This window comes from Petromyzon marinus, chromosome 64 (assembly GCF_048934315.1).
Source record: "Petromyzon marinus isolate PM22_M1 ecotype Great Lakes invasive population chromosome 64, UKy_Petmar_22M1.pri1.0, whole genome shotgun sequence".
In the NCBI taxonomy this organism is placed as follows: Eukaryota; Metazoa; Chordata; class Hyperoartia; order Petromyzontiformes; family Petromyzontidae; genus Petromyzon; species Petromyzon marinus.
In genome coordinates this window covers 5428362-5442620 of record NC_133730.1, presented here as the reverse complement: position 1 = coordinate 5442620, position 14259 = coordinate 5428362, and the positions used below count along the sequence as shown (strand labels likewise).

General features: G+C 51.1%; 1 protein-coding gene across 2 annotated transcripts in view; it reads right to left on the bottom strand.

The window, feature by feature from the left end:
* LOC142905297 (putative serine/threonine-protein kinase PRKY) overlaps nt 1–12625 on the bottom strand; it is an 85157-nt gene extending 72532 nt beyond the window's left edge. The window contains exons 1-2 of one of the 2 annotated variants that reach the window (XM_076054110.1): nt 12327–12625; nt 1220–1494 (exon numbers count right to left, since the gene is read on the bottom strand). In XM_076054110.1, the coding sequence (XP_075910225.1) occupies nt 1220–1445 (226 nt within the window). In that variant the 5' untranslated portion in view covers nt 1446–1494; nt 12327–12625. Of the gene's footprint in view, nt 1–1219; nt 1495–12322 lie in introns of both variants that reach the window. The other variant, XM_076054109.1, reaches the window with a different exon arrangement.
* Between the last annotated feature and the right edge of the window lie 1634 nt (nt 12626–14259).

Sequence of the window (14259 nt, the reverse complement as noted above, 5' to 3'; positions counted from 1 at the left end):
GACACGCAAACTCCAAATATACAACAGCAGACGTCAGGGTCAGGATCGAACCCACGACCTCCTGTATACCTGGCGAGTTAGTTAACATCTCCTAGTCACTGTGATGATGAGAGAGAGAGACACAAAAACTCCAAATGTACAGCAGCAGGCGTCAGGGTCAGGATCGAACCCACGACCTCCTGTATACCAGGCGAGGTAGTTAACATCTCCTAGTCACCGTGATGATAAGAGACACGCAAACTCCAAATGTACAGCAGCAGGCATCAGGGTCAGGATCGAACCCACGACCTCCCGTATACCAGGCGAGGTAGTTAACATCTCTTCACCATGGTGAGACGCGCAACAGCCACACAATCAAAAAGCCAGAGATTCCCTCAACAGTAATACAGGGCTGTTGGGGCAAGTGCTTTGAGCGAGCACCTATGAATAAGCAACAACAGGCACCAGTATACTCTAAACTACAAGGGACATCACCCACAACCGTTGTGCCTGGCTTGGCGCACTTTGACGCCAGACCAAGTCACGGAGGCTCGCTGCTCTGGCCGGAGGTCAGAGGAATGACCCACGTGTTAGGGGTTGACTGAGATGACTTGGAAGACGTACCACCTGCTGTGCTTCGTATCAATCCAGAGACAAAGACCCCCCCCCCCCCGTGTAGCCTTAACAGACTGTTGGGGCAAGTGCTGCTAGCGAGCAGCACCTGTGAAGGCCAACACGACACACGAGGGGGTGGGTGGAGCACCACGCCCGGCCACCTTTGTCTCCCCAGTGGTACTCAATTGAGGCAGAGTCGACCTAGGGGAGGCCCAGGACCAATGCAAACAACCGTCACTGGTGTTGGCCGTGAGCGGGAATCGAACTCGGGTCGCCGGATTCCGAGCGCAAAGCGCTAACCGCGGCGCCACCGCTCCCTGCTATCACTACTCACAGGCACCACAACAACAACAACAACCGCCATTCGCCACTAAGTGACGGGGGACGCCACCACGACGCCTGTGCCGGGCCAGGTGCACTTTGAGGCCACGCGTAGTGCCGAAGGCTCGCCCACAGGAGGTCACGGGACAGAACTCAGGTGGTGCCATGGGTTGCCCGCCTGAGATGACTGGCAGATGCACCGGTTGTACACCACCCCCCACCCCCCGTACTGTGGAAACGCCGAAATAAACACACAACTCGCAGACACACACACACAAAGACAGACACCGTGGCGAGTCCTCACCGACTGTGGCCACGACTTGGAAGTCCTCAAGGCGGTAGCTCCTGGCGGGCGGCGCGTGGCGCGGGGAACCGGGCGGCGGGGTGCCGGCACCGGATGCAGGTGCCGCATCTCCGGCCTTGCCCGCTTCGCCGGCGAGGGGCTTGCCACCCTTGCCGGGGCTCGGCGGAGCCGCCTCGGCCCCGGCTTTGCCCGGGTGGCCCGACAGGAGCACCTTGGTGCTTGCCATGGGGACGCGAGGCTGGGCTGAAGGAGGTGCAGTGGCCCGATGGTTTCACCTGCGCAGAGAACAGCAGAGGGGGGGGGTGGCGAAGGGGCACTTAGCAATTGCACACGAAGGGGGGGGGGGGCAGTTTGACGCAACTCCCGGTCATCCTCGCGAGCGGTGACGGTGGCTGCTTTTGGGCTGGCCATCGAACAAAGACGGGTCAAACCGGCATCGCCCACGCGCGCTTTCAGACGCGCTCCTGCGGCCGTCTGGAACGCTCTTCCTTCCGATGTCAGGAAGCCGCCGGAGCTGTGCGCTTTCAAAAAAATCACGGAGATTGTGAAAACTCATTTCGTTTGAACTGATTTTTTTGTGCTTAGTTCGTTGTCATTCCCCCGCCGCCGCCGCCGCCGCACATCAGATGAGCACGGTTGGCTAACGTACGGCGCGAAAGAAGTTCAACGTACATTGGTACATACAGGCGGTGCAACGCCTGACGAAGCTGGTTCTAATCACCAGCGGAACGTCGTGCTCAAATCGTTAAATGTTGCGGGTTTACTGTCCAACACACCGGTGTGCCGAAGCAGTAACAATTAGCAAGATTTGTAGTAATAAATGTTGCTAATTGGTCGTTGGGGGGGGGCAGGGAAGGCGTGGGGGTACATAAAAAATAGGTGATGTTTCGGGCGATGAACCTTCTTCATAAAACACACGTAACGACATCACCATTATACCCCCTCCCGTCTATTTAGCAACGAAGAGGATTTCTCCACAAACTCTCTGGCTGTTGCCTGATGATGCTGGTTGTTTTAATTACTGGCGAGACGTCACCGTACTCGGATTGTAAATGTTGCAGTGGGTTTACTCTCCAATACACATTCGGTTAGTGTCAAATTAGTAACGAATTGGCACGTTCTGTTCACGTGACAAACACCTTACTAATTGGTGGTATCGGGTGGTGGCGGGTTTAACGACACACATTTATATTTACGTCGTTCTTACCCCCAAAATAAATTAAAAACAATCCTTTATTGTGGATACTGGGATGTTCCATTCCACCTCGCAACAAGGCAAAGATCCCCCGTGTAGCCTTTACAGACTGTTGGGGCAAGTGCTGTTAGCGAGCAGTAGCACCACCTATGAAGGCCGGTATGTCACGCCTGGCCGCCTTTGTCTCTCTCGTGGACGATATTTTTTTACGCACCGCACCGGGTAGTCATTTGAGGCCGAGTCGACCTAGGGGAGGCCCCAGGACCGGTTCAGGATAATCTTCACTAGTTGTTGGTGTGAGTGGGAATCGAACTCGGGTTGCCGGGTTCGGAACACTGCAGCGCGCTAACCGCTGCACCACCGCTCCCCACACACAGACACTAAATGCAGTATACAATCCTTACCTATACAGTACACACAACAGTATACCATACCTGTATACACCACAGTATACATATACACCACTGTAGTACTGTATACATATACACCACTACACACGACAGGATGCAGTACATACCTATACAGTTTGGACTATAAATGTCTTAGACTACAATACCTATATAAACTGTATTACTATGAACCTTGTCTATAAATATACGAGTATATACTGTAACTGTTTACAAAACGACCAATAAGGCGGTGTCACGTACAATAAAAGCTGTCTGCAGCATTCAACTGTATGGACATGGAACTGTTTAGACTTAAATACAGTCTATTCAACAGTCTATACACACTGTCTATAGTCAACAGTCTATACAAACTGTCTATAGTCAACAGTCTATACACACTGTCTATAGTCAACAGTCTATACAGACTGTCTATAGTCAACAGTCTATACACACTGTCTATAGTCAACAGTCTATACACACTGTCTATAGTCATCTATACTGTATACCAGACACATCTATACTGTATACCAGACATCTATACTGTATACCGCATACATCTATACTGTAAATCAGACACATCTATACTGTATACCAGACATCTATACTGTATACCGCATACATCTATACTGTAAACCAGACACATCTATACTGTATACCGCATACATCTATACTGTATACCGTATACATCTATACTGTATACCGGACGCATCTGTACTGTATACCAGATACATCTATATTGTACACCGGATACATCTATACTGTATACCGCATACATCTATACTGTAAACCAGACACATCTATACTGTATACCGCATACATGTATACTGTACACCAGACACATCCATACTGTATACCGGACACATCTATACTGTATACCGTATACATCTATACTGTATACCGGACGCATCTGTACTGTATACCAGGTACATCTATACTGTACACCGGATATATCTATACTGTATACCGGATACATCTATACTGTATACAGTATACACCTATACTGTATACACCTATACTGTATACCAGATACATCTATACTGTATACGTATCATACTCGATCCACTGCTGGATGAGAGCCTTCCTCCCCCAACACCGAAGCCTTTCACGCAAACAGAGAGCCGGTAAATTAGTCGACCATGCTTCACCGCTTGCTCTGTGTGTGTTGTCAGGGTGTTGTCAAGGTGTGTGGTGTTGTCAGGGTGTGTGTTGTCAGGGTGTTGTCAAGGTGAGTGGCGTTGTCAGGGTGTTGTCAAGGTAGGCGTGTGGTGTGTTGCCAGGGTGTGTCAAGGTGTGCGGTGTGTTGTCAGGGTGTTGTGAAGGTGTGCGTGGTGTGTTGTCAAGGTGTGCGTGGTGTGTTGTCATGGTGTTATCAAGGTGTGTGTGGTGTTGTCAGGGTGTTGTCAAGGTGTGTGTGGTGTGTTGTTAAGATGTTGTCAAGGTGAGTGGTCTTGTCAGGGTGTGTGTGGTGTTGTCAGGGTGTTATCAGGGTGTGTGGTGTTGTCAGGGTGTTATCAGGGTGTGTGGTGTGTTGTCAGGGTGTTATCAGGGTGTGTGTGGTGTGTTGTCAGGGTGTTGTCAAGGTAGGCGTGTGGTGTGTTGTCAGGGTGTGTTAAGGTGTGCGGTGTGTTATCAGGGTGTTGTCAAGGTGTGCGTGGTGTGTTGTCAAGGTGTGCGTGGTGTGTTGTCAGGGTGTTGTCAAGGTGTGTGGTGTTGTCAGGGTGTGTGTTGTCAGGGTGTTGTCAATGTGTGTGTGGTGTGTTGTCAGGGTGTTGTCAAGGTAGGCGTGTGGTGTGTTGTCAGGGTGTGTCAAGGTGTGCGGTGTGTTGTCAGGGTGTTGTCAAGATGCGTGGTGTTCTCAGGGTGTTGTCAGAGTGTGTGTGGTGTTGTCAGGGTGTTGTCAAGGTCTGTGGTGTTGTCAGTGTGTGTGGTGTTGTCAGGGTATTGTCAAGGTGTGCGTGTGGTGTGTTGTCAGGGTGTTTGTCAAGGTGTGCGGTGTGTTGTCAGGGTGTTGTCAAGGTGTGCGTGGAGTGTTTTCAGGGTGTTGTCAAGGTGTGCGTGGTGTGTCAGGGTGTTGTCAAGGTGTTTGTGGTGTTGTCAGGGTGTTGTCAAGGTGTGTGGTGTGTTGTCAGGGTGTTGTCAGGGTATGTTTGGTGTTGTCAGGGTGTTGTCGAGGTGTGTGTTGTCAGGGTGTTGTAAAGGTGTGTGTGTGGTGTTGTCAGGGTGTTGTCAAGGTGCGTGGTGTGTTGTCAGGGTGTTGGCAAGGTGTGCGTGTGTGTTGTCAGGGTGTTGTCAAGGTGTGCGTGGTGTTGTCAGGGTGTTGTCGAGGTGTGCGTGGTGTTGTCAGGGTGTTGTCAAGGTGTGTGGTTTGTTGTCAGGGTGTTGTCAGGGTATGTGTGGTGTTGTCAGGGGTGTTGTCGAGGTGTCTGTGGTGTTGTCAGGGTGTTGTCAAGGTGTGTGTGGTGTTGTCAGGGTGTTGTCAAGGTGTGCGTGTGTGGTGTGTTGTCAGGGTGAGTGTGGTGTTGTCGGGGTGTTGTCAAGGTGTGCGTGGAGTGTTTTCAGGGTGTTGTCAAGGTGTGCGTGGTGTGTTGTCAGGGTGTTGTCAAGGTGTGTGTGGTGTTGTCAGGGTGTTGTCAAGGTGTGTGGTGCGTTGTCAGGGTGTTGTCAATGTGTGTGGTGTTGTCAGGGTGTGTGTGGTGTGTTGTCAGGGTGTTGTCAGGGTGTGTATCAGGGTGTTGTCAGGGTGTGTGTGGTGTTGTCAGGGTGTTGTCAAGGTGTGCGTGGTGTTGTCAGGGTGTTGTCAAGGTGTGTGTGTGGTGTGTTGTCATGGTGTGTGTGTGGTGTTGTCAGGGTGTTGTCAAGGTGTGTGGTGTTGTCAGGGTGTTGTCAAGGTGTGCGTGTGTGTTGTCAGGGTGTTGTCAAGGTGCGTGGTGTTGTCAGGGTGTGTGTGGTGTGTTGTCAGGGTGTGTATCAGGGTGTTGTCAGGGTGTGTGTGGTGTTGTCAGGGTATTGTCAAGGTGTGCGTGGTGTTGTCAGAGTGTTGTCAAGGTGTGTGTGTGTGGTGTTGTCAGGGTGTTGTCAAGGTGTGTGTGGTGTTGTCAGGGTGTGTGTGCATTATTGTAACGAGCTTATTAAACTATTCACTTTTGTTAGTGTTGATGTGCTTTGTGTTTTTTATAAACCTTGCACTTTGTGTTGAGTCACGGTGAAGGTGGGACCCGTAGCGAGTCGAGACGCGTCAACAACAACAACAAGAGAGCGTGTTTGTTGTTGTTGTTAGCGAGCGCCTGTTGAGGGTGAACGCGAGTTGGGGTTCACGCGCAGCGCAACCACCTCCACCTCCACCTCTCCCTCCACTCACCCCACTCCCACCCCTCACTCACCCCTCACTCACCCTCCACCTCTCCCTCCACTCTCCCTTCCTCCACTCCCTCCCCTCACTCGCCCTCCACTCCCTCCACTCCCTCCCCCTCTCCCTCCACTCCCTCCCCTCACTCACCCCTCACTCACTCACCCCTCACTCACCCTCCACTCACCCTCCACTCACTCCTCCCCCTCTCCCCTCACTCCACTCACCCTCCACTCCCTCCCCTCACTCACCCCTCACTCACCCTCCACCTCTCCCTCCCCTCACTCACCCTCCCCTCACTCACCCTCCACTCACCCTCCACTCCCTCTCCCCTTCTCCCTCCACTCCCTCCCCTCGCTCACCCTCCACTCACCCTCCCCTCCCTCCCCCTCACCCTCCACTCCCTCCCCTCACTCACCCTCCACTCTCCCCCCCCCCACCCACTCCCCCCTTTAATCCCCCATCCCCCCAAGTTCAATTCCCCGACTCACGGCCAACATCAGTGGCAGCGATGATTCCTGATGGTTAAAAACCATCCCCGTGACGGCCTGGGGGGGGGGCACAAACGCCTTCAATCCCTCAGCGGATCGAGCAACAGCGGCCCAAGAGGCGCCGGTAGTGGGAGACTCAGAGCGCACGGCCCGGCCGCCTTTGTCTCCCCGGTGCTCGGGGGGCTTTGCGAGTCCACCAGCGGAGGAGAGTGGAGAGCCGTGGCCTGGAATTAAACTTCACTGGGGAGGAGGAGTGGTGGTTGGGTGGTTGGGTGGTGTAGTGTGGGGTGGTGGTGGGGGGAGGTGAGTTAGCGCAGTGCGCTAACCACTCGCGCCACCGCTCCCCACGCATCCTGTGACCCGACGGCGTTTAACATCGCAGGGCACAATTTTAACTCGAAACTTTCGTGACTGCGGGAATGTTCATTATTCTTGGTTCTTTCGGTAAAGTCACGTAGGTAGAAAATAAAAAAAATTAAATATAATTTTCAAAAATAAATTAAAATTAAAAGCAAAAAAAAAACCCACTTGGTTTTAATTAAAATTTATTTTTTTAATTTTCATTTATTTTTTTATTTAAAATTTCTATCTAGAATACGTGCCGTGCTCGTTTTAAGGCCGAGTCGATCTAGTGGTGGTGGGGGGAGGAGGCTGTGGGCTCGCTTTCACAACATCGGCTACGTCGATGGAATTGTCACTGAACTCGTTCCAGAGGATGTTCGTAATCGCAGTGCGCTAACCGCTGCGCCACCACTCACATCGTACACAATAAACAAAGACAAAGATCCCCCACCGTATAGCCTTCACAGACTGTAGGGGCAAGTGCTGTTAGCGAGTAAGACCAATGAAGGGTTAGGGTGGCCAGCAACCACGCCCGGCCGCCTCTGTCTCCCCCGCTGGCGATGTTTACTACGCACCGCACCAAGGTTACTAATTTGAGGCCGAGTCGACCTAGGGGATGGCCCAGGACCGGTTCAGAAGAATCGTCATCGGTGTTCGCCGTGAGCGAGAATCGAACCCGGGTCGCCAGGTTCGTAGCGCAGCGTAGCGCTAACCACTACACCACCGCTCCCCCACATAATACAGACACACACACAGACACACACAGATACAAATCGACGTTAACAATAACAACAAAGGTGCAATTAACACACAAAACAAGGGAGGGGGGGGCAAAGACCCTCCATTTTTTGTCAACAATAGCCAAACAACAATAGCCAAACAACAATAGCCAACAACAATAGGCAAACAACAATAGGCAACAACAAACGTCGCGCGCGCACGCGATATTAAAACAACAACACGAGATTCGCTACGCTAATGACTGTGCAATTAACTCTCGCTTATTCTTAGCTCTTTCGGTAAAGTCACGTTGAAGGGAAACAATAAAATAATAAAATATATATAAAACAATAAAAATTCTCACGACGTTTCGACCATAACACAAACAGTCGTCATCAGGCGTGTCGGTTTGCATTAATTTATTTATTTTTAAACGGTGTACCCGTTTAAAAATAAACTGTAAAACATCTAAAAATAAATATACATTAATGCAAACCGACACACCTGATGACGACCGTTTGTGTTATGGTCGAAACGTCGTGAGAATTTTTATTGTTATATATATTATTATTTTATTGTTTCCCTTCAACGTGACTTTACCGAAAGAGCTAAGAATATGAATTACTGCAGTCATGAAAGCTTTAAATCAAAATTTAACTCTCGCTTATTAACACACGAAAGTCGCGTAAATAGTCTTACACACACAGCTCTCTCTCTAGCACACACACAGCTCTCTCTCTAGCACACACACAGCTCTCTCTCTAGCACACACACAGCTCTCTCTCTAGCACACACACAGCTCTCTCTCTAACACACACACACATATCTCTCTCTCTAGCACACACACACATACATCTCTCTCTAGCACACACACACAACTCTCTAGCACACACATCTCTCTCTAGCACACACACACATCTCTCTAGCACACACACACACATCTCTCTAGCACACACACACACATCTCTCTAGCACACACACACACACATCTCTCTAGCACACACATACAGCTCTCTTTAGCACACACACACATCTCTCTCTCTCTAGCAAGCACACACACACATCTCTCTCTAGCACATACACATCTCTCTAGCACACACACACACCTCTCTCGCTAGCACACACACACACATCTCTCTCGAGGACGCACACACACATCTCTCTCTCGAAGAAGAAGAAGCACACACACACATCTCTCTCTCGAGGAAGCACACACACCTCTCTCTTGAAGAAGCACACACACACACACACACCTCTCTCTCGAGGAAGCACACACACCTCTCTCTCGAAGAAGCACACACACCTCTCTCTCGAAGAAGCACACACACCTCTCTCTCGAGGAAGCACACACACACATCTCTCTCTCGAGGAAGCACACACACACATCTCTCTCTCGAGGAAGCACACACACATCTCTCTCTCTCTCTCTAGCAAGCACACACATCTCTCTCTCTAGCACACACACATCTCTCTCTCTAGCACCCACACACAGCTCTCTCTCTCTCTCTCGAGGAAGCACACACAAACATCTCTCTCGAGGAAGCACACACACATCTCTCGAGGAAGCACACACACACACATCTCTCGAGGAAGCACACACACACATCTCTCGAGGAAGCACACACACATCTCTCTCGAGGAAGCACACACACACATCTCTCTCTCGAGGAAGCACACACACACATCTCTCTCTAGCACACACACATCTCTCTCGAGGAAGCACACACACACATCTCTCTCGCTAGCACACACACATCTCTCTCTCGAGGAAGCACCAACACACCTCTCTCGAAGAAGAAGCACACACACCTCTCTCTCTCGAAGAAGAAGAAGCAGCACACACACACATCTCTCGCTAGCACACACACACATCTCTCTCTCTCGAGGAAGCACACACACACCTCTCTCGAAGAAGAAGCACACACACCTCTCTCTCTAGCACACACACACATCTCTCTCTCTAGCAAGCACACATCTCTCTCTCGAGGAAGCACACACACACATCTCTCTCTAGCACACACACACACATCTCTCTCTCTAGCAAGCACACACCTCTCTCTCTCGAGGAAGCACACACCCCTCTCTCTCGAGGAAGCACACACACAGCTCTCTCTCTAGCACACACACATCTCTCTCTCGAGGAAGCACACACACACATCTCTCTCTCTCGAGGAAGCACACACACCTCTCTCTCTCGAAGAAGAAGAAGCAGCACACACACACATCTCTCGCTAGCACACACACACATCTCTCTCTCTCGAGGAAGCACACACACACCTCTCTCGAAGAAGAAGCACACACACCTCTCTCTCTAGCACACACACACATCTCTCTCTCTAGCAAGCACACATCTCTCTCTCGAGGAAGCACACACACACATCTCTCTCTAGCACACACACACACATCTCTCTCTCTAGCAAGCACACACCTCTCTCTCTCGAGGAAGCACACACCCCTCTCTCTCGAGGAAGCACACACACAGCTCTCTCTCTAGCACACACACATCTCTCTCTCGAGGAAGCACACACACACACACACATCTCTCTCTCTCGAGGAAGCACACACACACATCTCTCTCTCGAGGAAGCACACACACATCTCTCTCTCTAGCACACACACACACATCTCTCTCTAGCACACATACACAGCTCTCTCTCTCTCGAGCAAGCACACACACACACATCTCTCTCTCTCTCGAGAAAGCACACACACACATCTCTCTCGCTAGCACACACACATCTCTCTCTCGAGGAAGCACACACACATCTCTCTCGCTAGCACACACACATCTCTCTCTCTCGAGGAAGCACACACACATCTCTCTCGAGGAAGCACACACACACATCTCTCTCTCTAGCAAGCACACACCTCTCTCTCTCTAGCAAGCACACACACACACCTCTCTCTCGAGGAAGCACACACACACATCTCTCTCTCTAGCAAGCACACACCTCTCTCTCTCGAGGAAACACACACACATCTCTCTCTAGCACACACACACATCTCTCTCTCTAGCACACACACACACACACATCTCTCTCTCTAGCACACACACACACATCTCTCTCTCGAGGAAGCACACACACATCTCTCTCTAGCACACACACATCTCTCTCTCTAGCACACACACAGCTCTCTCTCTCGAGGAAACACACACACCTCTCTCTCTCTCGAGGAAACACACACACACACACATCTCTCTCTAGCACACACACACACATCTCTCTCTCTAGCACACACACACACATCTCTCTCTCTAGCACACACACACACACATCTCTCTCTCTCGAGGAAGCACACACACACATCTCTCTCTAGCACACACACACACAGCTCTCTCTAGCACACACACACACAGCTCTCTCTAGCACACACACACACAGCTCTCTCTCTCTAGCAAGCACACATCTCTCTCTCTCTCTCGAGGAAGCACACACACACATCTCTCTCTAGCACACACACACAGCTCTCTCTCTCGAGCAAGCACGCACACACATCTCTCTCGCTAGCACACACTTTACAGCGGACGTGAACACCGCAACTCACCGTCAATGTTTACCTCCAACCACCCCGTACGTGCACACACACACAACACACACGGGTTTGTTATTATGCAATAATCACTTTTAGTGTTGCTATTTAACGCAAATACAAAGTGCTCGTTCTCCCGAGTCGCGATAGGGATCACTCCCCCCCCCCCCAACTCGAGTGGTATTGCACGGCACACCAAAGCGGGGATGTGGGGGGCCGTTCAGCAACCACGCCCGGCCGCCTTTGTCTCCCCAGTGGCGAGGTTTACTTCCACACCGCGGCGGGTACTCGTTTGAGGCCGAGTCTACCTAGAGGAGGCCCGGAAACGGTTCGAATAATCGTTTACAGGGATTGTTGTTGTTGGTGGTGGTGGTCGTGAGCGGAAGTGGAACTCTGGTCGCCGGGTTCGTTGCGCAGTGCGCTAACCACTGCCCCACCGCTCCTCTCCGAATCCTCCCCCTCCCACCTCCCCTCCACTGTTTAACAAAACCAAAGACAAAGGTCCCCCACATAGCCTCAGTGCTGTTAGTTAACGAGCAGCAGCAGCAGCACCTATGAAGGGACCGGCACGGCACACGAGGGGGTGCAGGGTGGCCAGCAACCACCCCCGGCCGCCTTTGTCTCCCCCGGTGCTGATTTTAACGCACCGAAGCAGATTCTCGTTTGAGGCCGAGTCGACCTAGGGGGAGGACCGGGGGACCGGGACCGGTTCAAATATATCCGCCGCTCGTCATTGGTTCGTGAGCGGGATTTGAATTCGCAAGCGCATTGCGCTAACCACTGCGCCACCGCTCCCCGTTGTTTCCGTGCTACGGCAAACGCTTGGAGCGAACGCTTTAAAATCAACGCCGAGGTGAAGACGACGTGGCGAGCCTCCCGCTACAACGTCTGACGCGGCCACTCCAGGGCCACCTTTGTGTTTCCGCGGTGATGCGACGCTGTGCGTGTGTGTGCGTGCGTGCGTCTGTGTGTGCGTGCGTGTGTGACAGCAGCGATTACGTGATGATGATGTTGGTGCGTGCTGCTTGTGTGTGTGTGGTGGTGATGGTGGTGGTGATGATGGTGGTGGTGATGATGCACAATACATACATACGCGTGAAGGCGGCACGGGAAGCAGGAAACGCAACAAAAACGACCGCTCGAGACTCGGATGCCCGGAGCAGGAAGCAAAAAAAAGGCGGTGTTGGTGTTGTTGGTGGTGGTGGTGATGATGATGATGGGGCAGGGGCGAGGGGCGAGCCTGGTTGGTTGGTGATGGTGAGGCGAGAAGGAGAGAGAATGACGGGGAGGAGGAGGATGATGAAGAGGAGGAGGAGGAGAATGAGGAGGAGGAGGAGGTGACACACACAGAGAGCCGGCGTCCGGTTCACGCCCCTCTACTCCGCAGCTGCTGCCTCGACGATTTCAAAAAGGGCCGCAACAATCCCCGCCCCTCCCCGCCCCGCCGATGACTCTCCACCGGACGAATTCGTCGTTATAAAATTTTTTAAAATAATGTGGGCGGTGTTGGTGTCGCGTCGAATGTTGTGTCGTGAGACCCGCCGCCACCCGACACGGCCAATTAGTAAAGGGGGGTTTGTCACGTGAACAAAACGTGGCCAATTCGTTGCTAGTTCAGCACTAATAGACCCACAACAATGGCAATTCGCTAATCGAGGATTTTCTGGGTTCGATCGCGTAAATATTCATGTGTCGTTAGACCCCGCCGCCACCCGACACGGCCAATTAGTAAGGGGGTTGCCACGTGAACAAAACGTGGCCAATTCGTTGCTAGTTCAGCACTAACCGGCTGTGTGTTTGGGGGTAAACCCACAACATTGGCAATTTATAATCAAAGTTTTTTTGGGTTCAATCGCGTAAATATTCATGTCGTTAAAGCCGCCACCACCTGACACGGCCAATTAGTAAGGGGTTTGCCACGTGAACAAAACGTGGCAAATTGGTTGCTAGTTCAGCACTAACCGGCTGTGTGTTGGGGGGTAAACCCACAACATTGGCAATTCGTAATAGAGGTTTCGTTTTGGGGTTAGATCGCGTAGATATTCATGTGTCGTTAAACCCGACACAGCAAAATGTCGATTTGAAGCTTTCGTGACTGCAAGGATTCATCTTCTTTGGTTCTTTCGGTAAAGTCACCACGTAGAATGAGAATTGTGGCCGAAACGTCGTGAGAATTTTATTGTGTTATTTTATTATTTTATTCTCATTCTACGTGGTGACTTTACCGAAAGAACCAAAGAAGACCGACACAGCAAATTAGTAAGGGGTTTGTCACGTACAAAAAGTGGCAATTTGTTACTAGTACAGCACACCGGTGTGTTGAAGAGTAAACCCACAACAACATTTACAATTCGATTACCGTGGCGCCTCGCCAGGAATTACAAGAACGAACATCGTCAGGTGGACGGCCGGAGAGTTTAATAGACGCAGGATAGCTGTCATGTCATCACTTGTGAGCCAATCAGGTGCGTGTGTTTTATGAAGAAGGGTCATTGACCGAAACGTCACCTATTATATATGTCCCCCCCCCCCCCGCCTTCCCTGTGCCCCCTACCCTCTCCCCATATTAAGATTACACCGTGTCATTGATGATTGTGTTAAGTTGTTGTTAAATGTGATTTGTGTACAAGGAATATATTTTTGTGAACGCTCTACCAGAGTTGTTCATGCGCATATAAGGGGCGGAGGCAGGGGGGGGGGGTCATCTAAGATGGAGCTGTCCGGGCCTGAGCTCCAGAAAAAAATATATTAATTCCCCAATAACATACACGCAGTAAACACGTAGGTACGCATGTTAAATAGCACACATCAAGATTACATTACGTGACACATTGCACGATAATTCCATCGTAAACCACATGTAGTCGATTACACTAATTTCTGGAGACCAGCCCCTGACTAACCTGACTGGCAATTAACCCCCCAACATTCATAGGAAGCCTTTGGTGGGAGGGTCCATATCGTGCACGTGTATGTATGTATGTGTGCGCCAGACACCGAAAGCTAAGGTGGGTTGAACCTGGATA